Source organism: Xiphophorus couchianus, chromosome 12 (genome assembly GCF_001444195.1).
Source record: "Xiphophorus couchianus chromosome 12, X_couchianus-1.0, whole genome shotgun sequence".
Lineage (NCBI taxonomy): Eukaryota > Metazoa > Chordata > Actinopteri > Cyprinodontiformes > Poeciliidae > Xiphophorus > Xiphophorus couchianus.
Window position 1 is genome coordinate 15661394 of NC_040239.1, and position 27991 is coordinate 15689384.

A 27991-nucleotide genomic window follows, 5' to 3' on the forward strand; every position below is an offset into this window, starting at 1 on the left:
TAAAGTCAAAATGACACTGGCACAACACCTACGACAGCCAGATCTTGTTTATATAAGCTCCTAACTTCATACTTTAGAATAAGATTGAATAACAAGAAACCATTTTTCTGCTAACATATGAACAAATATGGGTTAGAAAGAACACAACAGTTTCAGAATCCCACCTTTTCTTCTAGATTTCATTTCCACTTTATACTCAATATTTTTGTCTTGACAGAAAAGAATTTAACTTTTTTTCTCAACTTATTCTTGAATTTAGTTCTTGACCTTATTTGTAATGGAAAAGAAAAATAAATAACCATGTTTTTCCTCCAACCAACCCTAATTCTATTTTGCAAAATATAAGTTTATCTGTGTTGCCAAAGTAATATGTGCAGTTATCCTTGAAAGTGTAATATATTGGTGGCCAACCAGAAGTTGTAGATACTCACACTCAGTTTAGATAATAGTTTCTGAGATGCAGTACAGTATTACAAACTATGAAAATATACTTCAAGTATATTGTCAACTCTCAACAATGATACAATACATTCTTTTTTAGATATGGTGTGATGCAAAAATTAATTCTAGTTCTATATAGTTGGGATATACTGTATATTCACCTTATTCCTAGTTTCCATGAATCATTGGATGAATTATATTGGCGACTTCTGGTTTGGTGTTTTTATAATCAAATGACCTCTTAGATATGGAATAAAATCATGTGGGACCAGCTACTTTTACATCTTAAAGAGGACAATGTTGTCATACCAGTCAGCTAAACTATTCATCTTTCAAAGATTTTGTAGGATGGCCTGAAGAAATGGACTCTGATTATGTATACAAATGTGTTTATTTACTGTCGCAATGTCAATTTTCCAAACAAAAAGAGTGTAGCATTTAGATTTTAATTTAAATCTTCAGCATTAATGCGTTGTCACTTTTATAGTTTGATCCAAACAAAGCATCCCAGCTTATACTTCATCAGAAGGTCTTCTTGTCCTCCTCAGATGCAGAAGGACAAGGATTTTGATGTCCTGTCCTCTAACAGGACATCAAAAACTGAGATATTCCTAAGGATTTAATATCAAGATTGAAGGAAATGTCACAGGCAAAAGAAGTCAGACGCTAAAAAGAGACCCAGAGAAGAGAAATAAGAAAAGTTTAATACATGTGTCTTTCTCCCTCAATGTTGTCTCTGAGGGCAATTGCTTTGTTTTTTCCAGTGCAGTACTGCCATCAACAGATCTTTCTAATAACTGCAGAAATGTCATGCATCTGTTTTTGCATTTATGAAGAGCAAGATAATAAGTTGCAAAAATATAAAAACAGACCCCTACTATAGATCCTTGACACATAAATACAAAAATCTATTTTATTTTCCAACAGATAATTTGAGTTCTCGAAAGAAAAATACAAAACTGATAAGATAAATCCTTTTCTTTTCTTCTTTAGTTACTCTGTAATTAATGGCAGAGAATCAGTATAATGCAAAAGTGGTTATTTTATTTCTAGAAATATTTCTATTAGTTAAACAGATGCATCCAAAGTGTCTTTAAACTAGGTGACATTGTTTCATTAGCTTTTAACCACACCTTGTTGCTTTCAAATTGGGTGTTATTATTGTTTTAAATAATTTAGATATAAAGTATGAAGTACTGCCTAAAACTAAAGTGAGATATTGTTGAATGAGTGTCACTGTGTCCCATATGTATTTGCACTGATCCCAGATCCCTTATCCCCGTAACAGAAGACACCAAGACAGAACGTGTCAGCCATCATCTCAGCCAATTAATGAAAATGCTGCATCTGATCTGAACGCAAGTCTTGTTCAAAACAAGTATGGGTACAACTACCACCACATCGACCAAAGAACTGAAAACCAGCATGTTCACCCACCCTGTGCGATAACCAAGCCTGAAAGGCCTCCGAGCACCTCAGATGTTTACGCTGAGTTCACAACCGATGCACAGGCCGAGTATTTCAGAGCCGAGCAAATCGAGAACCAAACTGGAGCCAGCGCCCATCAAAGCCTGCGTTTTAAATGTCATTACATCACTGACAACACGTATGTGGAAGAACCCACGAGCAGCTCCGAACTCCAGGACCCTCAATATGAAGCTGGTGGAAACCACTCGACAGAAGATCGTGCTCGATATGTATCACAAGGATATGTTCACTTTCATCTGTCAAGGTGAGTTGCTCCAGAAAAAAAGTTCAATTTCTGGATTTTGACTCCATAACCCAATACAATTATGTTGAAAGTGAAAAAAACAATCTGCCTTAAATAAAAAAAAATACAAATTGTTGCATTTTAATTATAACATTACTTGTTTTGTGCAAAGTTTTGTGCATCACTCCTATCATTATTATACCTCCAGCATGATGCCTTTCTGTTGCAGTCTGCATCACTGTTCCTTTAATCATTTGCACAGTCAGTCTTTGTAGATCATGTGCAACACACCCACTTATTGCACATTAGATTTTTTTTTTCTTTGCACAGCTTACTGCTTCTTATTTGGAATCTTTGCAGATAAGGCCCCATAATTGAAAAATGTACTCATGCCCTCAATATTTCTTTTCAAGTTTTTATATAATTTTCCAAAAACATTTCATAAAAATGACTAACAGTCTGAAAATAATTAACTTTACATTCACTGCACAGCCTTCAATATTCATGCCTTGAGGTTTTATCCGAGCCCTTGTTTCGTGACAGGTTTCCATCGTTTCAGGTACGCTGCATTCGCAAAGGTGTTTGCTTGTTTACCCTCCCACATATTTGAGCTTGAGTGACATCCCAGTTTAAATCCATGGAGTTTTACACGATGTCGGCACACTCTTTTCAACTACTCTATCTTCTGAAAATTCTTTTGATAGGGTCTAAAAATTACAAACGTAGTAGAAAAAGACAATGAATCTACTGTGCTACGCCTTCCTAAGATACTGTTTTTTTATAATGGGACGCTAAAATAAAGCCTGGTTTTAGGTAAGTATTTGTTTAGGGGGTGCTCTGGTCATACTGTTCCCATTAGTAATTCCAGTATTGTGCTAATTTTGTCCCACACTGGAATAATGTCCCGCCCCCTCTTTGGGATGCATGACCCTCCCCTGTTTAGCACCGCTTGTGTGTGTGTGTCTATTTGCATACATGCACAATAGGCCTTTCCCCTAATTAACTAGTCATGTGACCTACAGTGGAAAGTCTGGTTCGGAGGACACTGTGATGACAAAAAGGTAACAATCAAAATTTCTGTAAACAAAAAAAAAATATCTTGTGCATGTGTCTTCATGTGTATCTCTGTGTGTCAAGGCATCTCTGTAGTGCTTTTCTCCATTGTTAGCGGTCTGTATGCTAATCAGAATCTATTAGAGGGGCTATAGTTGGAGGGAGGTGGTAACACTGCATGGTATTGTGTTCTCAGCCCACACGTGCAGCCTGGGAATGAAGCAGCGGGTCAGTTTCTCTCCATCTGCTTTGTCACGTCTGTAATCCTTCATGTCTTGAGTCAAATGAATGGATTTCAGATTCTGTTTTATTCAGTGTCATGGGAACAGCTCTGTTCTTTTGCTTTGGAGATAGATGATTGTCTTTGCCTTGTTTGGCCCTTTACTGTGTGTAGTTGTGCCTCTGGTAGCATTGGTCATAGCAATGATAGTTTATGTCATGGCTCACTATTGTATTTCTTTGCCTCTGAGCAGAAACTCCCATCAGGGAGAAGGTGAAGCAGCTACGATGATGAAGATGGACTTCAGTGAAGAAGCAGCTGAGAAGCTGGAAGACAGAGAAGGTAAATAAACAGAAAACAGAAAAACAAAACTTGTATTGTTTTCACTTCTCAAAATCTTCTGCGTGTGTTTTAGTTGTTAAAGGAGGTTAATGGTACAGAAAAAGGCAAAAATAAAAGCCCTCAAAAGGGAATCAGTCCTGATGTGAAATAAAGACTGAAATAAAGAAAATAACTTTTAGGGCAGACAGGAAATAAAAAATAAAGAAAATGTTTTTCACTTTGACTGAACATTTTGGTATTATGTAAATCTGGATCCCTTTCACACTTCATTATTATATCAATAATATTAACAAATGCACAACAAAAAAAAGAAACATTGCATTACAGTGGCAGAATGAAAAGTTTTAATCCAGATGAGAATTAATCTATTTTCCAGAGTTTATCCAACAGTCTACACTTACGACTGGGTGTCATACTAGCATCTCTGTCTCTTCCTGTTCCTTTCAAGAATGTTTCTATACCAACTGTGCCACTGAAATCGTTGCACAGATCCCTCCTCTTCAGCAGACACTTCAGCTGGATCAAACCACAGGAGGAAGCTGTCGGCTCCGCCAATAAACCCATCACTGGAACGCAGTGAAGGGTCTCTTCGTTCAGAAGATGCTCTGGACACGGATGATGATGCCTTGGACACCGGAGACGATCTGGATGCCAGCATAGATGGGATAGACACACCTGATGAGGCAGACTCACTCAAAATGAATGTCCAGGGTAAGATACAAGCCCAAAGACTCAATGCAAATATGGCGCAAATATGGCGCTCAAAGTATTTCACATTTATCACAAAGCAACACAAAGTACTCAATTTATTTAATTGGGATTTTATGTGATAGACCAACACAATGTTATTGAGATGATTTGTAAGGTGCAACCAAAACTATATATGGTTTTAAGATACTTGACATAATTAGCTTCTCTTGAAGTTGCAGCTGAGAGCTTTTTGTGGAATGTGTCTCCCACCTTGTCACATCTGGAAACTGAGATATTTGCAAAATAACTGTAGGTTTATGGTATCTGTGAACATCAGTTGTGAAGTTTTGCTGCAGAATGCAACTAGAACATCAAATACAGACACAAGGAAAGACAAGAGAGAGTTGGATTCTTTTTACTCGCAAGGAGAACGGACAGAGACGTACTCAGTTACAATCTCGACCAGCTCTGAAAATACATCCTGCCGCACCCTCTCTTTTTATTTCAATCATTGGCTAATAAGTCAGAAAAGTAGCTAATAGATTATTTAAGCTAAAAGGCTAATGCTAATTAACTGCCTTGCACAGCAAGAGAAGAAAAAGATAATGCAAGCTAATATTATTGCAACGCCTATGGCGGTGCACTAACTTGAGGGGGTATTGAAGCTTTTATTTTGAAATTTTCAGTAAGCTTCGTATCAAATGGCCACACCAATCCAATGTGTACCAGTGCTTTGGATAAACCAGTCACATAAAGCCAAAAGAGCAATTACATGATGTAGAAATTGTCAAAGCTTTTATTTTGAAATGTTCAGTAGGCTTCATTTCAAAAGGCGAAACTAATCTCATGTGTAACAGTGATTGGGGTAAATCAGTTCTATAATGCCCAAAACACAAGTAGTTCTAAAGGCCAGTCCAGTCCTCCTCTGTAGTAACTGACAGTTCTGCCATGTTGTAGTTCTGACTAGTAGTTCTAGCCTGATATTGAAGCTTTTATTTTGAAAAAAAAAACCATAAGCTTCATATTAAATGGCCACACTAATCCAATGTCTAACAGTGTTTGGGTTAAATCTGTTATTTACTGGTCAAAACAGCCAGTAGTTCTAAATGGCAGCTCAGCCCTCTGTTTTAACTGAGCGTTAGTTAGAACTACAGTGATGCGTATTTGTAGTCCTAACCAGCAGCCAATCTCATCTTGTGTTCCGTTGCTATGGTTATCAATCCTCTGCTAACTGTCATGTGTGTGTGAGACAGAGAGGTGGAGAAATAATTCTATCTTTGTGAGACACCCAGTCAGTTTATATGAAAAAAGCAGTCCGAACAACTCCTTCCCGTTCAGGAACCGAGAGACGTATTGGAAAACCGTTTGAAGCGTATGAGAGGGCTATTTGTCGTCGTACAGACATGAATTTTCTTTACAACAATAATTCATATATGTAAATATGATTACATGCTGCCTGATCATATTAATGTTAGGGACTACTCACAATAGTTATCACTAAGGACAGCTATGGTTAATTGCTATATTGTGATCAGATGTTCTTAGTTCAGAGTTTTAAGTTGGTGAGGTGTGGAACGCCGAAGCCTAAATCTTATGGGTCAGTTTTCTTTTTCTGTGAGCTAAAAATGATGAGTGGAGTTTGAACCTCCCGTAGTTCTGAGGTTCCGCCTGAGCTTTTTACAGTGTGCGGTTCTGGTGGGTCGCCGGTTTATTAGCTTTTTATGGTTTCGCTAACTGAACAGCTGACGGGTCACCTGCTGGCTGACACCAGCAGATGTCGACAAGAAATGTCCGACAGATCGGAAGGTCCAAAACTATCACTGCACCTGACCTACAAGAGCACAACCACCTCTCCAACGCGCAAAAATCGGCACAAAACTAAACCACTAAAGCGCACCCTTTTTTTTGTTTTTTTTTTATACAAACGATGCTAAATAATAAAGTCATTGAAGCGAAGCCTACCCTTGTGGTTCACAGAAAGAGGAGAGTGTTGACTACAGGTTCAGGTGGTGTCAGACGTCCAGAGGACGAGAAGGTGAAGCAACAATATTTGCTTAGTTTCTACTCTACTTTGGCTAGATTAAATTCGACCAGATTAAATTGTTTAACCCGCAGTCTTAGTGCGACGCTCAGGAAGAGCTGCAGATGTCAGCCGACAGGTGACCCATCTGCTCTCCAGTTTGGGAAACATCAAAGAAGCTCATGAACCGACTGGGTGTCATACTAGCATCTCTGTCTCTTCCTGTTCCTTTCAAGAATGTTTCTATACCAACTGTGCCACTGAAATCGTTGTACAGATCCCTCCTCTTCAGCAGACACTTCAGCTGGATCAAACCACAGGAGGAAGCTGTCGGCTCCGCCAATAAACCCATCACTGGAACGCAGTGAAGGGTCTCTTCGTTCAGAAGATGCTCTGGACACGGATGATGATGCCTTGGACACCGGAGACGATCTGGATGCCAGCATAGATGGGATAGACACACCTGATGAGGCAGACTCACTCAAAATGAATGTCCAGGGTAAGATACAAGCCCAAAGACTCAATGCAAATATGGCACTTGAGGGTCTTACAAAGGTTTTCATACCCCTCAAAGTATTTCACATTTATCACAAAGCAACACAAAGTACTCAATTTATTTAATTGGGATTTTATGTGATAGACCAACACAATGTTATTGAGATGATTTGTAAGGTGCAACCAAAACTATATAAGGTTTTAAGATACTTGACATAATTAGCTTCTCTTGAAGTTGCAGCTGAGAGCTTTTTGTGGAATGTGTCTCCCACCTTGTCACATCTGGAAACTGAGATATTTTCAAAATAACTGTAGGTTTATGGTATCTGTGAACATCAGTTGTGACGTTTTGCTGCAGAATGCAACTAGAACATCAAATACAGACACAAGGAAAGACAAGAGAGAGTTGGATTCTTTTTACTCGCAAGGAGAACGGACAGAGACGTACTCAGTTACAATCTCGACCAGCTCTGAAAATACATCCTGCCGCACCCTCTCTTTTTATTTCAATCATTCCCTACAATGCACGTTTCAGCTCTATCAAAACATTTGCAGCTGCACCGTGATTCACGGATTCACAAGATAAACTAGAACATTTACTACGAACAGTATGATTGTATAAGGCTAATCAACAGCATTACGCTATAACCTATCTTATTATAAACAAGAAGAACAGGATGTCCTTCTGCTGAGCAGCCGTCTGATTAGAACAAGCTGGCGCCGGCTGTCTGCATCCTTCAGCAGGGCCTCCTTCAACATACTCAGAAACATAGTTAAAGCAATTCAACATTCATGATGCATGAACAAAAGAAGCAAATGTTTGATAACATAATTGTATATACAATTTCTGTATGACTAACACAGGAATTTGCTTTGCTCTAAACTCATTTGTTGTTCTGGCTGTAAGTTGAGGACTGAAAGGTGGAAGTCTTTCACAGCCTCCCATAGGTTTTCTTCTAGGATTGCTCTATGTTTGTCTCCATCTCCCTATAAACGTTGCTCAGCTTCCCCGTCCCTGCAAAAGTAAATAAAAATTAAAAAGAATTTAAGAAAGGAGTCCCACATCATGATGCTGCCACCACCACAAGCCAAATGAAAAAGTGAGTCCATGGTAATATGCGGTGCTTATATTTTTTAGAAAGTTCAGTTTTGGTCTCATCCCCTACTAAAAATGTGACTTCTGGTGATTCTCTATCAACAACAACTTTCTTTCTGATACTCTTTGATAAAGACCATATTTGTGGAGTGCTGTGACTTTAGATTTCAACATGTCTTGGCTGGTCTTTAGTTATATCAAAGTCTTTTCATTTTCAGGATTGGACAGTTTTCTGTGAGCTTGGAGTATTGATTTACAGCCGTATCTGTTTTTAAGGTTTCTCCCTTATTTGATATTTCTCTCGTATCATTAATGTCACCAACGACAGAGTCAAAAGAGGCTGGTTTGGGTGCAGGAGCAGCGTCGGGTGATGCCGCAGCAGAGCGTCGAGGAGAGGAAAAGGGAGACGACCGGCTGTGGAGGAGTGTGGTGATTGGAGAGCAGGAGCATCGCATTGATATGAAATGCATTCAACCATACAAAAAAGTCATTTCCCATGGAGGTATGGAGACACAAATGGTTGGCATCAGTTTTCCGTGTAAGACTTGTCTCTTCTGTTCATTTTATTGTCTCACAATTTTCCAAAACAGGTTAAGCAAAACGTCACCCTTTGTTTTGTAGATTCATGTCTTCATGTGGAAAAATGCTGACATCTTTGTTTTCTGGTTTAAGTTAATGTCAGTATTTGTATATTTTGTCACTGAACTCTGTATTTTTTCCTAAGTTTCTTTTCTGTAATTTTATCCATTTAGGTTGATGTGGGGAAATAAAGAGAAGCTTTTTATTTGCTTCTCAGTGCTTCACCTGTGTTTTCGGTTCCTCTTTGACTTTGGCGTACGACTGCAACATGATTTATTCAAACTAAAAAGTCTGCTCAATGAATGTCCATTTTGTTTCAGAGCTAATAAATATGGAAATAAAAAAGGTGTTCAACAAATTTACGCAAACTGAGAACTGATGTGGTGACCTTTCTTTTTCTGCAGGTTACTATGCTGAAAAGAATGCCATCATTGTGTTTGCAGCTTGTTTCCTGCCAGACAGTGACTGTGAAAATTATAACTATGTCATGGAAAACCTTTTTCTGTAAGTTGAACTTTCCAATCTCCCCGATTTCATGTACACATTCAGAGCAGCCACGATGCCCACATTTAATATCAAAACCATTCACATTAATTCACTGGGGTTTGATATGGTATTATCTTGGACTGGCCCTAGAAAGTGATGCTGAAATGAAGAAGCGTTTTCTCATTAATTTAAAACTAACAATGTTAGACCCAGAATGCCATGATATGATGTACCATTATTATTTTCTTATCGTTATGAAGGTAACGTGATAAATCCAGGTCCGATTTCCTTCTTCTTGCAGCTATGTAATAAGTACATTAGAGCTAATGGTGGCAGAGGATTACATGATTGTGTACCTGAATGGAGCCACTCCTCGCAGAAGAATGCCGGGTTTCACCTGGATGAAAAGGTGCTACCAGATGATAGACCGAAGGTAATCATTGCACCAGTGCTTGCTTTCTCATTTTCCACAAGACCTGATTACATATCGGACATTTTTAAGAGCCAAGCCTAACTTAGGTCTTAAAATAATTTCAGATAATTTTCAGGTAATTGACAACTAAATGATCTGCGGTTATGTTTTTTGTAAAGTTTTCTCACAAGCTAACACTGTAAATTAATAAGTATTGTCGTTGTCTACCAGTGAATGTTTTGTAGTTTAAAAAACATTTTTCTCTAATTGAGATTGAAATAGGATAAAAATTGATGGTGCTGTCTATTTTAAGATTATAAGAGAAGGTTTGAGGTCTTTCTAAGGAAAAACACGATTTTTGACAGTCAAAACTGAAAACCTGGCAAACAGTAGGTGAAGATTGATGCATCTCTGATCCAGTTTCCTCACTTTTTTTTAGCAGACACGCTCAATATGTTATGGTCAGGTTTTAAACAAAAAATGTATCAAAAAGAGTCACGGTCCACAGAAAAACTTTAAAATATCTTCAGAGAGCATGGACATACAGTAGATGTTTGTCTCAATATCCTTCATGATGTTTAGTTTTCTCTCTCGTTTTGCTGCAGACTGAAGAAAAACCTAAAGATGTTCATCATTGTCCATCCGTCCTGGTTTATTCGAACTCTGCTGGGACTCACCAGGCCCTTCATAAGGTCTCACTGTCACTCACAATTTACTTACACACTATATGGACATAAAATGCAACAATGAATATCGCCGTACACCACTGGATATCGACTTACACTGAAATCTTTTTGATTCCTGTTTTTATACAGCTCAAAGTTCAGCAGTAAGATCAAGTATGTTCACAGCCTGCAGGAGCTCGGAGAAATAATCCCAATGGAGTACGTCCACATTCCTCCCAGCATCATAAAGTGAGTTTTTGTCAGCACTACGTAAAACTATCGTGAGAGAATAATAACGCATGTTGCCTCTCTGTATATGTGGACCAGGTTGTTTGAATATTTTGAAAGGGAAATTGCCTCAGGCTCCAGTCTTGCACATCTTAACTGCAAGCAGGACGTAACTGTGTGAAAGGTTTCCATGATAATAGTCTGCTCATTTGAATCTGCTGGTTTTGTGAAAAACCAAAACCAGCAGCTTCAGATTAACATTTGACTTTCCTGCATCCGTCCCAAAATCAGCTGCTTTTTTACATTTTAATTTTTCTCTTAGTCGAGGAACTGACTTTCAATGTGAATGATCAATTTTGAACTCGCTGTTCATTTAAATGTGACACACATGTTGCATCTGTTAGCGTGCGGTAATAGTAAAATTTAGTAGCGCATACAAAGCAAGTGTACCTTCAGGTTCTGAGAACTTCACTCTGTCTTTAGAAGACCAATGTACAAACCGGGAACAAGCTGAATTTATGGGGTTGATAAGATAATAACTTCCTACATGGTAGAGATTCCCAGGTGTACTAACTCCAGTCGAGTAACTTTAATTCTGGTGTTTATTGTTCACAAATAAAATAACCAAGATTTTCACTTTTTTCCCCCATCACTTTTTAAAAAATCTTCAGAGTTACTAATAACTTGCAGTGTGTACCAGTAATGATTATTATTTTACAAGACTGAATATTTCAATTAAGCCCTTAACATCCTTTTTTTGTCTCCCAGCCTGTTTCTTCTTTTATTTGTTCCATGTGATTTTCTAATAAAAAATGCTCTCATCGGGATCCATCAATTTGTATTACCAAAAAACTATAAACATTATGCCTTTCATCTTAACTACATTTACTTTAGGACTAATGAAGGGAGAAAAAATAAAATTAGTCAATAACAAATGAGAATTGCCTACTAGAGAATCGTGAGCGGAGGTTGATTAGCTAAAATATTTAGCTAATCAAATTTTTAGTAAACACACAAGTCCTAGATGCGTTTTTGTTAATCAAGTATTATCTACAGTGAGCCAGATTGTCTAGACTTCCGGCCTTATAGAAAGACAGACTGCTGTCAAAACAGAAAATGTCACAAGGAAAAGAAAAGATAAACAGATGTTAGCAAGTCATGTCGGCTGACCATTTGTATTCATCAGATATAGAGATATTCAGTGAAAAAGCTCTGTGGAAGAATTCAAGACAGGAACAAAAGCACATCGCTTGTTCAACAGCAATAAAAAAATGCATGATACGAATGTGTGCTGATATTTTTATTCATCTCTTGTTAACATTAACCATTACTAACTCTTTCTGACCTACTGTTGAAGTAGCTACAGATCACATTAACTTTAATCTATGCTTTGCTTATTAATTATGATCATCAGTAGTAGCATCACAACATGCTACACTGTAAAAGTACCACTGTTAAGGCTGCAGTTTGAAACAACCTATTTTAGTGAAGATGTTGCTACAGTGTCTAAAAAAAAACACAAATTCCTTCGAAAAAATTTTTACTAGCTTGTACTTTGAACATCAGTCAGAGTATCAGTTAATAATTTAATAGTTTGATCGTTTTTATATCTGGAACTGAAAAATGACTAGCTGGAAGGTTAGGGACACAGCAGACAGGTCAAGTATAAAGTTGTGGAAAATAAAGTTGGGTCAAAAACAATAGAAGACTAACAGTGTTCGTCCCACTGAGAAACTATTTTGCATTTCAAACAAATCTTCTCCTTTGAATAAATGTAATATGAGAATATTAAATCCTCAAGGACATGTAAGTCGCTCTTATCCAGTAAATATTTAAGACATATATAAGTGGCAAATCTGTGCAGCACTAAAGCGTCATTTAGCAACAAACTAAACATCACTGAAACATGATCAGGATCAGCCCGCCTCTGTTGAGCTAACCAAACACCTGCAGAACACATACAAATTTAGCAGGGAGCATAAGCTTGTTGGTAAAGGGAAATTACTCATAAATGCTTCATGTTCTGACCACCATTTATGAAGAAAGAAAATATGCTTGAACTGTATAAAAAACCGAGCTTCTGTTTTTCCAAAGGGATGGGAGAACATAAAAGCTGCCCTGGTGAGAATTAAATCAAAGTCAAGGGTTCACTGTAAACGTCAGACATATGTGAGTCTCAGAGACTTTGGAGTTTATCATTTTATGAGTTGACTAAAAGCATTTGCTTCCTTATCCTACTTAGTGTATATTTTGTCTCAAATTCATAGCCAAAGGAAAGGTTTCCCTGCAGTAAATGTTCTCCTCTTCCTTTTTGTCTTCTGTCTCCTTCAGAGTGGACAAAGGGAAATCAGCTGTTTGAGAAGACACTTGGATGCTGCCTCGTTTCTCCCTGTATTTTGCTGTACTGTCTGCCACAGCATGTCCGAGTATGAAAGCTTGCAGCATGATTAGTGCGGCACATAGTTGTTGCCTTGCAACTATTGGTGAATCGGAGGGGGTGGAGCCACAAAGCTAACATGGTATGATCACGTCGTCTTTGTGGAGAGTTTCTGATTAAAGGGTTCAAAGATGGTGGAGACTGTCACTGTGCCGAAAGGGAGGAAAGCTTTGTCCCATTTTCACATCACTTAGCTAAGTTCCCTATCTCTTCCTGTGTTTATTTAAATATAATTAACACATTTACAGCTATTCTTCATTGTATATTAAAAGGTATTTATACTATTGTGTATTTTCTGAAGTCACAGCTGCAATTTGAACTCAACGTTAGCAGAAAGCCTCTGCTCTCCCTCTACCGTCAGGGTATTGTGCCGTGTTAGATCTCTAAGAAGTCTCTGTTTAACTGTTAAACAGAGACAAACTGTTTTATCTGTTTAGACTACAGTCTCAGTCGATGGGCTTTTGAAAAAACAATAAATTGGCCTTAAATATTAGGACTATTTTATAAGCAGTGGGACCTGCACTTGCATGATGTTGATAGGTGGAGGTGGTTGACCCCATCAAAGAGAAGGATGTTTTGTTGAGTAAGAAGCTGTGATTTTTTTTTCTGTGTGCAGACTTGTAAGTCAACACTCGATTTGTTTATTAATAACGAGCTGTTCTTTCCTCCAGCTACACTGTGTCACTGTGAAAACATCCATATGGTCAGCAGAATTTAATCACTGTAGTGAAATTAAAAGGTTGTCAGAGGAAAACAATTGGAGTGGAGTTTTCCCATGTTCCAAATGTGTTCCATGTTTTCTATCAGCTGTTTGTAACGATCCACTTAATGGTGAAACCAAAGGGAACATGGCTTTATGACTGGCTTCATTATGATGAATGTGAGGTGTAGTCGAAGTTCACCCTTTGTGTAAGATGAACCATTGGGTCACAAACTTAAGTACTTTATGTTCCTTCATGCAAAGATAACAGCCACGGTGGAGACTCAGTAATGTATGCTTTTACTCATAAATGTTAATATGTAACTGGCATATGTGGTGGGAAAATAATTATTAGTTAACATCTGCTGATCTTGTTATATTAAATGCTTGTGAACTCTCATCAAAAGAACCGGTTTGGGCTACACAAAGGTTGGAAGTTGTTTTCCTGCAGCTACATGGGAGCCAGACTGTTTTCCTTATCCCTGGTATAAAACTCAAGCGTTGACTCTGCCTGAAAGAGCTTTTCATTCGGAATCTCTTCATTATTGATTGTCTTACAAGCTCTCTGTACAATACAATATACAAATAAACCTGACAGTGATTGGAAATTATTTTTTTTCCACAGCACATAATATTTATTTGTTGTAGAGATCAGAAAATTGTGCACTTCATTAAATACATTTTCCTCCCGACCATTAGCTTGTTGTGTTTTATTTGTTTCCAATACTTTCCAGAAGTATTTATATTAACACGCAGTGACAAGAAGCTAGATGTTTCTATTTTGTCATTGACATACTTGATCAATCTTTTTCTAAATCTTCTATTGGGTAATTTTCCTTTTTTATGTTTCTTCAGTATTGGGGGAGGGGGGATGATACAGTTATCATTTTGTCAGAGAGCATGATGCTCTTTTACTCTTTCCTAGTGGTTGGGTAAAATGATTTATTACCAAGCATTTTTATTTGTTCTTTCCATATCATAATGACTAGAAAAACTACCTAAATGACTCTGACCAAAAGTAGAATTTTTTTTTTAAATTTCTGAACCTCAATGATCTCAAGGATCTTCTCTATCCCTGCTGTAGCCAATGACAGGTTAAAAGATTTTTATTTTTATACTTTTATTTGCTCAAATAAACTAAGCATACAGTATTTTAATAAAACACAAGGTTTATTCTGTTTTTATTGAAAAGAGATTTATAAATTGTTGTACATCCAAAACATAAGAGTTTTGTTAAACTTGTTGAAAGGAAAATACGTTTTCCGACTTTTATAGGTCAGTTGTTCTTCTATTTCTTGGAATAGGAAATAGTTGCATATACTAAGCAACAAGAACAGAATAGTCACTCTTTCTTCAAAAATGTTTGCTCTATTTAGCCAAGTTCAAGGAATAGTGATGCTCAAAAATAGTTTTTTAAGAGAAAGTCACTGGATGTTTGTGGTCATGTTTTCTATGAAGCAAAAACTAAAGAAAAAAACATCTCAAAATGTCAGATGGGTTGTATGTAATATTTTCCAGTAAGATTTCAATTCCTACAAAAGTTATTTAAAAAGTGACTATCTGGATTGACCATCTACGATGTTGGGAAATATTTTCCCCATTCGGGAAAATCCTGCAGTCTAACCCAGCAGTTCAGAAGGCATGAAGTAAACTAAAATGTCTTTAATTGGGCATTTTTAATGCTTTATTTATCTAGAAAGGACAAAAAAAATGACAAAAACTGTACACATAAAACTTCAAAGGTCATGAAAATTTAAACAACCATGAAAAAATGTTCAAAGATTCGTTCAACAGTGACACTAAATGGATCAAAACAGTAGCATTCAGATCTAAAATGTTTAATATTTGTTCAAAGTCACTTAATGAAAAAAGTTTGATTTTAATTTTACTTGGGGTATTCTATACATAACTAGCAAAATGCAATGATAAATGTTTCCCCAATTTAGTCAAACTCCTGGGCATCATCAACAGATTTTTGAGGGGAAACAGTAAGTTCATGCCCTGCTTTGAAGAATGTAGGATGTAAAAAAAAAAAGCAACGTTGATGAAAATAGCGTCATAAATTAAGATATGTTTAGATTTTTGCATTGGCAAAGTAGAGCGTGCGATATTCAGGAGTAGCTGGGCTGATGAAGCACATGAAAAGATGTGTTTCCAACATAGTTCATGTTATCAAAATAAAAATTTAAATTTGCTGTTTGATACTCCTCAATCAAGATAATTAACATACCAAAATAAAATGAGCAATTGAGAAACTAAATGGGATGCCTTCAGCTTAATTTTTTAACAATCCAAAAGCATTTTCTGACAAGACAAAGATTCACCTGCAGGTCATTCTTCAGCTGAACTGCCAGAAAAATAAGCTACATGCAAAAAGAGCCAAGTTACTCAGTGTATATCCAGTGAAAGATGTTCCGACTCGACCCAACAGCACTCAAAGACGCTATATTCTTCACCAGAAATCTGCTTTGTTCAATATTTAGATATTTATTTAGAATATTTAAGAGGGGTGGAACATTTAGAAGGCATGGCTGGCATACAATCAGTGCCACCAGGCCTTTAGTCAGACCAACACCAGCAGGCAAGGCAGAAGAAGAACATGACTGAAATACTGGGGGTTCCAACCAGCAACCCACTGTGTAGGTTGCTAAATAATAAGGCCATAAGCGTGAAGAAAAGATAAACAGATGTTAGCAAGTCATGTCGGCTTGATTACATCGGCTGATCATTTGTATTCATAAGCTGATCATAAGCTTGGCGCTCTCCGTCTTTCCCATTCGGTCCACTTGATGACAAAACGACAAAAAACCAGACTGGATAAAGTTAAACGGTTTACTTCAGAAATAAAAACGGTACAAATGTTACTTTTCCACAAAATAATAAAAAGTAAATAAGAGAGTCTAAAGAGAGAGGTCAACAAACTGTGTGGCTCCACTCCAACTGCCCAACTATTGTTCCCTAGCCACACCCTAAAATTTAACTGCAATTAGATATACAAATTTAAAAGAAGGCTTTAGTATAATCCAATGTAACAAATTTGTATGCATTGGAGATTTAACTAGCAATCATTTTTATCCAAATAAACAAATTATCATAAGAAATATACATTTAATTTATCCAAAATGTCTGAATGAACAAAACTGAATTTAGGCTTCTACACACTGGTTACAGGATGAATTGCTACCTCTGAACCACAGTGGCCTCAAAGTATTCATAAACTCCCCTGCCCCCCTCCACCGTCTTCATCCCCCACAGATAAAAATTTACTATCCAACCATAAATATGTTCCAGTAGATCATCTTGTTCCAAGTAATCTCTTAAGACCAGAAAACATTTCACCTTCTGATTCAGCCAGAGCTTTCTGTCTGAGATGTTTCTCCAAGCAGAAGACAGGAATGGGATCTTTGTACACATCAAATTTGTTGGCAAATAGGTGGTGGTTCTCCAGCAGCCATTTTACATCCCCAGCTCCGTATACACAAATTGACCGTATGTGGCTGCCCTCACACGGAGGATACACTGCTGAATGCTGTGATCCCTCATGCGACTCCCATTTCACTAGTCGTGCAATGGCATTCATGTCCGTTTGATCGTACTTAGTGTGGGGTCTCGTCGAGCCAGGCACACCGGGGACTCGTTGAATGGTCGCCCACATGGCCTCATCAGGACTGTAGGTGTCTTTGAACCACTCGATAAGAGCTTGTACTCGAGTGTCGTTCAAAACACTCTGGACGTAACCCCGAGTTACCACGATATAGGCATTTCCTGACTTAATAGGGAAGTTGAAGGGAGGCGGACTCTTCGACTCTCCTGTCGACTGAAAATGCAGAGTAAATAAAAATTAATAAAGTATTGATAATTAGGTCTCAACACAAGCTACAAATGCTTTCCAAATGTACCTTGATTATCCCATTAACAACATGGTGAACTGTTGATACCCTCCCCTTCTTAACTTCAGGCATATCTTCAGACTCCATGCTGTTGCTGCCTTTCAGCGAGCGCAGTATTCTTACCATTTCCAAATTGGTTTTTAGAGGGAAGTCTTGTCCACACAGGTTGATAAAGTATTTCCACTCTGCACTGTATTCATAAAGGTCAGCCATGCAGTTGAGGTCAGCTTGGACACGAGTCCACCCAGCATAGACCACGGTCTCAGCCTTTCTGGCCATGTAGACATTGGGGAAACAGGAAGCGATGCTGCTAATGGCATCTATTACAGAGGGCTGGGATTTTTTGTCCACATGAATACAATAAATGTTCTGAGGTGCATAGATGGCTCGTAGCAGTCGCTCAAAGTTCTGCACCTAAAATATGACGAAAAAAAAATTAAGTTCCTTTTCTTTCTACAGGAGTGAAACATTGATCTGTGAGGAAATGCATGTTCAGTTTTCTAGCAGTTTTAAACCCTTGAAAGAGAAACATCACAAAATCTCTCAGTCACTTTTTCCAGAACAAGCAAGTGCCTGCTTACATTTTCTTTATTTATTTTAATAACATCACAACATGTGTCTTCTCTGCATTGTTGTGCCATTGACTCAAATACTGTTTCATTTCATGGGATGGGGAAAAATGATAGGAAAGGGATTCGGATGAGGCTCATTTGTCAGATCAAAAGTACCTTCTTAAAATCACAACCTTTAAGCAGGTATTAAATATAGTATTCAGTAAGCTCACATTTTAGAAATAAAAATGTTTGTTTCTTTTGACCTGATGTAATATTTAAATGTTTTGCCTTTATTAGCAATGAGTAGAAAGTCAACAATAACAGAAATGAGAACTTGAAACCATAAACCCACAAGCTCAATCTATGTAAGGTCTATAATATAGATGTATATGTAATGTATATAATTAAATGTAATGTTAGAATGCACTTACTTTGTGATGAACAACTATAGAATAAGCCAGAGGAAAGTCTTCTTCTTCTTTGCTAAGGGAAAATGTTATATATTTCCTCTTTGACTTGAATTTCCTGTAACAATGTTGAAAGTCATTATGTGTCACTGAAATGATTGATTTTCTAAAAGAAATAAAAATCTTTGCAGCAATATCCAAAGCCCTTAAACGTTTCACATGTTGTTGCGATGCAACCACAAACCAGCATATTGAGGTTTTATGTAACAGAGCAATACAAAGTGCTGCATAACTGTGAAGTAGAAGGAAAATGTTTTCTCATTTATTTCCTCAGAAATGACGTTTATGCGTAGATGGCTCATAGGAGTGGCTCAGTTATCAATGAATAAAACCCAATACAATCACTTGTCTTCAGAAGTTATTTTATTAGCAAACAGAGTTTGTCTATGTGTCATTTTTTGCTCATCTATAAATTAATCTGTCCTTTAATGGTCTTAGGGGATTTGAATACAAGTGTATTCATAATCTCGTTCTACTCAATGTTTTTCTGTCATAAAATCGCAACAAAATGTGAAAAAGTCCTGGGTTATGAATAGTTCTGCGAGGCTCTGTAGTTTAAAGCAACACACCTGCAGACTTTGGTTTCATTAATGTAATACTCATCAGGGATCTGAATATTTTTCTGGAACTCTTTTGCGATGGTTAATAGTTTGGCTTCCTGCAGCGCCTCTGTGTTTCCCTCCTGGATTGCTGAGCAGTTGCACACCCCCTCTGGGCCGAAGTCATAATCCCTGTACTCCAACCAGCGATTACTGTGGATTAGGTGAGTAGACAAGGGTGACTCCAGCTGAAGGGCCAGGAACAGCATCCACAGTGATCCCAGTGCAAAGGTGAGTTTCAGTAACAGCTGGTGCCAGCTTTGTTTGCAGAATGGCATGGTTTCAAGACGGCCTCAGGATAGTGAGTTCTATAAAGAAGCCAGCAGTCATTTGCACAAGATTTTATAGTTCCTTCCAGTCAGAAATTAGTTTTATATGCATTTGAATGTATCATTTTTTTTGAGAATGTTGAGTAAAACTTTTGTCCTTTACCAAGAATAAGGGGGATTTTCCACAGTGTTTGAAACAGTTGCAGAGTTGAATATAGATTTGTAAATCCCTGTTCCTGGAAATAAAAATCATTGTTTAGACTCGTGCGTAATGTTGACATATACTAAAATGTAGACATTTCCTTTATTTGAGTGCTGAGCTTTAGAGAGACCAAAAAGGAGAAAGAGAACAAGAGTGAGATGTGGTTTCACAAGGAGAGAAGTTTACAGTCATAAGTTCTCTCATGTTATTGATGCACAAGTTAGAACATTTTCACAAAAAAGCCAAATAATTGCATTGATAGCTCTAGTGTAATGTACACAGATTATTCACTGTTCTCTCTGATTGCTCCATTTTTAAACAATACAATATTGATTAAAGTTTCACAAATCACAAACCTGGTTTTAAATATTCTGCTATTAGAGCAGAATAAATCAGTCCAGGTTTGAAGAGTCTAACTGTTGTAGTTTTTAAACTAGAGTCGATTAAAGATGCCGAAACTAGTGAAACATTAGGTGGAAGCTATGGCAAGCCGTTTTAACATAAATTCGGTTTTGTCTGACTATCCATAATTACGTTCTAGTTATCTAAATATGCATTTTGACTAGACAAAACTACATTTTGACCATCCTGAATGGTAATTTAAGATATCTGCATTTACATTCTGACTAGTAAGAATAATAATTCCAGATATATTCTATTACATTTTGACGAGTCAAAATTCCTTTCAAGATATCTCAAATTACGACACTGGATCTGTCATTTGATGGGACACATCCGTAATTACAATTTAAGATACCTTGAACTTAATTATGAGTAGTCAAAATTACAATTTTAGATATCTAAATTAAGAATTGCTCCGAAGCCCCTTTGTGCTGTCCAAACAGTTGCCTGCAGAATTGTGTTTCCTGCACAAAATTGTCAGTAAATGCCACAATGTAGAAAGAGCTCAGCTATGTTGGATAGGAGAACGCAAAACTTCATCAACTAAAAAACTGCTTCTCAAATCTGCAAAGAATTTATTTATTTCCGACAAACCGAATGCACTTAAAAACAGCTTTGAAAAGCTAAAATTGCCATTGTCAAAGCATTTTCGACATGAAAGTTGTGCATTTTCAAACGTCTGTTTTCATTTTTTCTATTTTGTATTGTTTTACTAAACTTTCAAATTGCCACGTATGTCAGGGACGTTTTGACTATGCAGAATACATACAGTATTCAAGATATCAGTAATGTCATTCTGACTAGTCAGAATGTTAATTTAAGATATCTTAAATAGAAAAGCTGTGTAATTCAAGATATCTAATTCATTTAGAGATATCTTAAAAGGTATTCTGACTAGTCAAAATTACAATTCAAGATATCTTTAATTTAGTTTTGTCTAATCATTATTTGCTTTTAAGATATCTATAATTTAGTTTTCACTAGTCAAAACTACAGATATCCTATCCAAAAATAAAATTAAGATATCATGAATTATGTTGTCCTTAGAGTTATCTTTAGTTAGAATTATGACTAGTCAAAACTAAAATCAAGATAGTTTGAATTTACTTTATGACTAGTCATAATTTAATTGTAGATATCTGAAATGTGTATTTCAGATAGTCAATAATTCATTGTAGATATCTTGAATTGAAGTCTAAATACAACTCTATGGTAAATCTGACGTCATTTTGTCTAGTCAAAATATAATTAGAAATATCTTAAATCGCTAAAACGTCTAGTCATAAGACAGTTTGAGATATCTGGAATGTAAGGGCGGCAAAACCGAATTTATGTTAAAACGGCTTGCTTTTTAATTAGGTGGAATCGCCCTTTGGCCATTTCCAGACTCGGAAGCTAGAATTGGAAACCAACTTTCAGCTCAGAGGTCAGCTATCCTCCTCCTCACCACAATGGCAGCGTTCCTCCCACAGTGCATTTTCTTGAAGTCTCAGAAAAATCACAATCGGGCTATAAAACAATAGCTCAGCTCTCTCTTCTTCTTTTGTCTCAGAAAAACAACTCGCGTTAGGTCGCGGAATAATGTAGCACAAGCACGTGGCGCCTGGATGCGGGGCGCTACAGCCCCCCACCGCCAGGAGGCGGCACCTCCTGGTGGTGGGAGCCGAGCCGAGCCGGGCTGCTGATGTAGAGCCGGTGGAAAAGGGGAAAACTTATTCTATAAATTACAATATGACTGAAAAGTGTTTTTTGTTGTTGTTGTTGTTTTTTGTATTTCCATCATCAACTGAAAGACATATGTCAAAAAAGACCTTCCAATTTCATAACTGTGAGGGCGTCCACCCCCAGTCTGTCCTCCCTTTTCCCGTGTTCCCACCAACTTGCAACGTAAGGTTGCACCCTTGGATGCGGGCACAGAAAGAAAAAAAGCTGTAGGAAATTTGGATGGGGATTTTCCCTGTCAGGCCAAAGTTGGTGGGCACTTGTCCACACAGTCCTTCAGAAAGTTACGCCCATGATGGTTGTTACTATTGGCTTCAGTGTTGGGTAGGACCTTGTTACACTTAGTTATATTTATTTGAGAAAGGTTTTATGGGGGGAAATTGTAATATCTTCACGACCCAGGAAGTAGAGTCACTCTTAGCAGTTGTCTTTAACTTGTTTATTCCGTCTTAAACACAACTTAAGACACTACAGGCACTCACTTCTTCTACTCTAGTCTGGCTTGCTGAAACTCCCCTTCAGGCTTTCCACTACTCCCTCTAGTGGTCTGGGGGTAATCCAACTAAACATAAATGAGGAACTAACTCAGTATACTACATCCCTCCCCTTTTAAGAATCAACTAAAATTAGTAAATTTAACAAGAACTAACATTCCAATGGTTCTGGCGACAGGAATAACAGAACTCTATACATTTTAAATGTGGGAGAAACAACTAACGCGTCCAGAGAAAACACTCCGTACTTAAGGAACTCACTACTCGCATAAAAAGTCATTCAGATAAGGAGGAGTCTTCCTTTGACGATCTGAGCGGCGTAGTACTGGTGGTGGATCGGTTCTCTGTTCAATGTCCACGTCTGGCACATCCACCACAGGAAAATGAACCTGAGCTGTTTCAGCAGGCTCCACTAATGCCCTTCCTCCTGAAGATGGAGCCACCGAGTCCATCGGCCCGAGTGCCACTACTTCATCTGGAAACTGAAGAGCACACTGTGCTCCAGCCCAATCCATCCCCCTCTGCATCACATGTCGTTTCTTGATTTGATCAACATGACGCCGCATGACACGTCCATCTCCCATCTGCACCGTATAAGACACTGGACCTGTGCTCCCTAAAAGGATGGCAGGCACCCACTTCGGTCCATGACTGTAGTTACGGATGAACACATCATCGCCGGGAGAAAAGCTTCTCCACTTGCTGTGGTTGTCATGATATTCCTTCTGGTTTGCTTGCTTCTTACGTACTTTCGCCTTTATGTCCGGCAGTAAGAGATCCAGCGTAGAACGCAATCTCCGTGACATCAGCAGCTCAGCAGGTGACAAACCTGTGGTACATTGTGGTGTGATTCTGTAGTTAAACAGGAATCTTGCCAACCTTGTCTCCAAAGTGTCCCCATTAGTTTTCTTCAGGCCTTGTTTGAATGTCTGTACAGCCCTTTCAGCCAGGCCATTAGATGCTGGGTGGAAAGGTGCAGATGTAACATGCTGTATTCCATTCTGTTTCAAGAACATTTCAAACTCTTGACTCGTGAAGCATGTGCCGTTGTCTGAAACTATCATCTGGGGTAGGCCATGTGTGCTGAAACACTGTCTGAGTTTCTCTATGGTAACTTGACTTGTTGCACTGTTCGTGGGATACACATCAATCCATTTCGAATGTGCATCTACCACAACAAGAAACATCTTGCCCGAGAGAGGGCCGGCATAATCTACATGTAGTCTACTCCAGGGTGTCTCTGGCCACTCCCAAGGATGCAGGGGTGCAGCAGCTGGAGCCTTCCTATTTTCCTGACATGTGCGGCAGGATTGTACTTCCTTCTCTATTTCAGCATCCATCCCGGGCCACCACATGTAAGAACGTGCCAAACCTTTCATCCTTGAGATGCCAGGATGTATACAATGTAGTTGTTTTAAAAGGGTAGACCTTCCCTTCGGTGGATCAACCACTCTGGCACCCCACAGTACACATCCATCTTTCACACTCAACTCTAACCTTCTCTGACTGTAGGCCTTGAACTGAGTGTCCACTTTGTTGGGCCAACCTTTTAAACACCATGACAGCACTTGTGACAGAATTTGGTCTTTAGCTGTCCATTGTTGTACTTGGGATGTGGTGATGGGTGGATTATCCATCACATCCAGCATGAAGACTTGTCCTGAGTCTTCCTCCTCATCAGTCTGTGGCAGTGGCAGACGACTCAATGCATCAGCGTTAGCGTGAACTTGACCTGGCTTGTATACAATGTTGTACTCATATGCTCTCAACAGGGTAGACCACCTTTGCACTCTTGGCGATCCCATCTGTGGCACTGGTTTCGTTTCATTAAAAAGGGAGATCAGAGGTTTGTGGTCAGTGTTGATTGTGAATTTCCGACCAAAAATGTACTTGTGAAATCGTTTGATCCCGAATATGATGGCTAACCCCTCCTTGTCAAGCTGTGAGTAACGCTTTTCCGCTGGCGTTAATGTCCTTGACATGAACCCCAAAGGTCGCTCACTCCCATCTTCCATCACATGTGACAGCAAGGCTCCCACGCCGTATGGGGAGGCGTCACATGCAAGCACCAGGTCTCTGTCTGCTGAGTAATGACACAGTACGTTGGCAGATTTCAGCAGCTGGTTAGCTAAGCTGAATGCTTCCTGCTGTTCTTTATTCCAACGCCAAGGAACTCCTTTCCTCAGCAGATGATGTAATGGTGCCAAGCGTGTAGCAAGGTTAGGAAGAAACTTGTTGTAGTAGTTCAGGAGGCCCAAAAAAGCTTTTAGTTCCGTCACTGTTGTGGGAGGCGGAGCTTCCTCAATGGCTCTCACTTTGCTTTGTACTGGGTGCAAACCTTCCGCATCAATTCTGTGACCCAGGTATTCCACCTGATCCTGTAAGAATGCACATTTACTCCTGTGCAGTCGCAGTCCGGCTTCCTTTAGTCGTTTGAGAACTTCATCCAGCGTTTTCAGGTGTCCTCTGGTGTCACTTCCAGTTAGCAGTATGTCATCCAAGTAAACTACTACATTTGGGAGACCTTGCAACAAGCTTTCCATTGTTCTTTGGAAAATAGCTGGGGCTGATGACACTCCAAATGGTAGTCTGTTATAAGTGAAAAGGCCACAGTGCGTGTTTATCGTCAGGTATTTCTGGGAGTCCTCATCCATAACTATCTGCTGATACGCATGACTTAGGTCGAGCTTGGTAAACAGTTTGCCTTCTGTTAGTGAATTGAAAAGGTCTTCAACGCGGGGAATTGGGTATTGTTCCAGTGATGAAGCCTTGTTTACTGTTAATTTATAATCACCACAAATTCTGATAGAGCCATCCGGCTTTAGAACGGGCACAATGGGCGCGGCCCAATCTGCATACTTCACTGGGGTTACGATACCCTCCTTTAAAAGTCGTTCTAACTCCTCTTCCACCTTAGACCTCATGGCATATGGGACTGAACGGGGCTTGTAAAATTTAGGCTGGGCGTCTGCAGATACACGGATGGCTGCATGCACACCTCTTAACATTCCCAGTTCTTCTTTAAAAACCTCTTCATGTCTCAAGAGAACTTCCTGTAATCCTTGTGCCTCTGTTTTCACGTGTCTAATCTCATCCCACTTGACTTTCAATTCTTCCAGCCATCCTCTGCCTAGCAGATTTGGTCCAGTTCCCTTCACTACCACTAGGGGCAGCGTTTTCTTCTGGTTTGCATAACTCACCTCAACCTGAGCTATGCCAACCACTGTAATTTTCTCTCCACCATAGGACTTAAGAGAGAGTTTACTTTCTTTAATCTGTGGTCGACTGTCTTTATGCCACAACTCCGAAAAGTGGTTTTCATTCATAAGACTGACACTACATCCTGTGTCAATTTCAAACTTCACTTCTGTTCTGTTAACTTCCACTTTTACTTCGAAGGGCTCAACTTTCTGGATAGACGTTTCCGTCGACAAACATGCTAGAGTGAAGGCTTCTTCATCTTGATCTGAACTATTGTCATCCTCTTGTTTTTCACATACCTTGTGTGATTTGTGTGACCGTCCTTGGCGCCCGCCTTGACGTGCTCCTCTTCCCTTAAGACTGGTCTCATCTTTCTTTTTATTTTTGGACCTGCATGCCCTGGCAATATGTCCTATTTTTCCACAAATGTGACATTTGGCGTCTTTAAACCTACATTCGACAGCACTGTGGCGTGTGCCATGACATCGGTAACACTCACTCTCTCCATTTTCCCAATCTGCTCTCTTTTCTTTTCCCTTCGTCACCATGCTGTGACACGCCGCCGACTGTTGCAAGTCTGAAACGTTCCTGTTTGCAGCTTCTACGGCCACAGCTATCTGAAATGCTTTTTCAAATGTCAGGTCACTCTCCGACAGCAGACGTCTTTGAATCCTGTCGTTATCAATCCCGCACACGAGACGATCCCTCAGCCGCCGTTCCAGCGTAGTACCAAAATTACAATCTTGAGCCAGGCGCCTGAGCTCTGCTATGTATGCACTAACGGACTCAGCAGGTTCACGGGAACGAGAGTCAAACTTGTATCTTTGCACAATCTCACTTGGTTTTGGATTAAAGTGCTCTTTCAGCCTTGTAACCAACTGACTGTACGTTTTAGAGCTGGGCTTGTCCGGGCTCACGAGGTTTCTCATTAGCTTATACGTGGCTGGTCCCACCACACTAATAAGTATAGCCCTCTGCTTATCACCATCATCAATGTCATTTGCTTCAAAAAACTGATCAAGAATCTCACAGTATTCTTCCCAAGTTTGTTCTGTAGCATCAAATGCTGACAGAGTGCCGAATGTCGCGCTCATTGCGGCCTCGCTAATCACCGCCTTTGGTAATCTCCCCGCCTCGTGCGTCCGGTCCTTCCTCCTGTGTGAATCAAGTGCTTCCCGTTTCTAGCCAGTATCCTCGTCGCCAATATGTAATATCTTCATGACCCAGGAAGTAGAGTCACTCTTAGCAGTTGTCTTTAACTTGTTTATTCCGTCTTGAACACAACTTAAGACACTACAGGCACTCACTTCTTCTACTCTAGTCTGGCGTGCTGGAACTCCCCTTCAGGCTTTCCACTACTCCCTCTAGTGGTCTGGGGGTAATCCAACTAAACATAAATGAGGAACTAACTCAGTATACTACAGAAATGCTTTTAGGAGTAGTTTTATTACTAAATGTTATCAAATATCGCTTCTTTTACTTGCGTAAAATTTCTGAATACTCTACCATTTTGAGTAACATTGAATGAAAAACAAGCTTGTCTTAACCAGAACATTTACTAACAAACGGTTCTTATTAGAGTTTCATAAATTTTATATTGAAAGAAATGTATTTGGAAAATATTTTGCCTGCTATTTTTTTGTAATTATGTAATTTATGTGTATTATTGTTATTTTCTTCTTTATTAACGAACCAGAGTCACGACACAACTAAATGCGACTCAAATGTTTTACAGTGTAGTAAATCCATCACCAAGTGAAAGATACGTCACAAATTACCTTCCAATTGAATAACTGGGGTTGCATCCGCGTCACCCACCCCTCTTCCCCGCAACGCGTCTCCACCAACTTGCAACACAAAGTTTCTCACGTATTTAGAGGGGAAAACATGTTCAGCTACAACACTAAATAAACACGCCTCAAACGTGTCACTTTTGAAAAACCGGCATTTCCCGCACATCTTCACAGATTATGCTGCGAATAAAATATTAAAAATAATAATAATAAAATAATAATAATAATAATAAACTGAGTGGAGCCTACGCATGCGATGAGTGACTGTGAAAATCGCTTAGAAATGAATTTGTAAAACCATGTGTGACGTAATATTGTAAAATGCTGTGTAAGCATTTAAGCCATCGCGCATTATTTAGTGTCTGAGCAGGAATATAAAGAAAATCTCCTAAATTTAGCACTCACCGACATTAAAAGTAGAGAAGACCTCCAAAGCAAATATTTTAGACTTAGAAATGTTTGAATACTTAAAAACTGATTATGTTTATTATTATTATTATTACTATTATTATTACTATTAATAATAATGATAATGTGCTTCTTACCTGTCATCCGACCTGAGTGTCTTCTCACCAGAACTCGACTGTCCTTTCTGTGTGAAGGTTAGGTAAAGAGTGCAAATTCCTGTTCCACATCTAAAGTGCGTTATAGACGAGATCAGGCATAAAACAAGGAACAGAAGCTGTCTGAGAATTGTTTACTGCCCTTGAGCCGTTTTTTCAAATAGATGCTTCTCTCCTTTTAATTTGCTGTTGTGTATGGTACACTAGGTCAAATAAAATAATGTTCAAGCAGATAACTGGAAGTAGCACCTGGCAACGTT

The 27991-nt window shown here is 38.7% G+C and overlaps 2 protein-coding genes and 1 pseudogene across 6 annotated transcripts in view; 1 reads left to right on the forward strand and 2 right to left on the reverse strand.

Annotated features, from left to right (window-relative positions):
* The window catches only part of LOC114154722 (uncharacterized), a 41358-nt gene extending 27085 nt beyond the window's left edge, over window positions 1-14273 (forward strand). For 2 of the 5 annotated variants that reach the window (XM_028034062.1, XM_028034066.1), the window contains 10 exons: window positions 1730-2173; window positions 3679-3767; window positions 4257-4478; window positions 6755-6976; window positions 8397-8570; window positions 9052-9151; window positions 9435-9566; window positions 10151-10237; window positions 10361-10459; window positions 12770-14273. In XM_028034062.1, coding sequence (XP_027889863.1) covers window positions 1730-2173; window positions 3679-3767; window positions 4257-4478; window positions 6755-6976; window positions 8397-8570; window positions 9052-9151; window positions 9435-9566; window positions 10151-10237; window positions 10361-10459; window positions 12770-12797 — 1597 coding nt within the window. In that variant the 3' untranslated portion in view covers window positions 12798-14273. The remainder of the gene's footprint in view (window positions 1-1729; window positions 2174-3678; window positions 3768-4256; window positions 4479-6754; window positions 6977-8396; window positions 8571-9051; window positions 9152-9434; window positions 9567-10150; window positions 10238-10360; window positions 10460-12769) is intronic. The other 3 variants (XM_028034063.1, XM_028034065.1, XM_028034064.1) reach the window with 3 other exon arrangements.
* Window positions 14274-16705: 2432 nt separating this feature from the next.
* LOC114154724 (beta-1,3-galactosyl-O-glycosyl-glycoprotein beta-1,6-N-acetylglucosaminyltransferase-like) lies at window positions 16706-27977 on the reverse strand (annotated as a pseudogene).
* Window positions 22435-26469, reverse strand: LOC114154451 (uncharacterized protein K02A2.6-like). The gene has a single exon (XM_028033550.1). It carries the CDS (start codon window positions 26467-26469, stop codon window positions 22435-22437), a length of 4035 nt encoding a protein of 1344 aa, XP_027889351.1.
* Window positions 27978-27991: the final 14 nt, after the last annotated feature.

Bases quoted from the DNA above. Each gene is read 5' to 3' on its own strand.
- LOC114154451 (XM_028033550.1), bottom strand. From the start codon at position 26,469: ATGAGCGCGACATTCGGCACTCTGTCAGCATTTGATGCTACAGAACAA.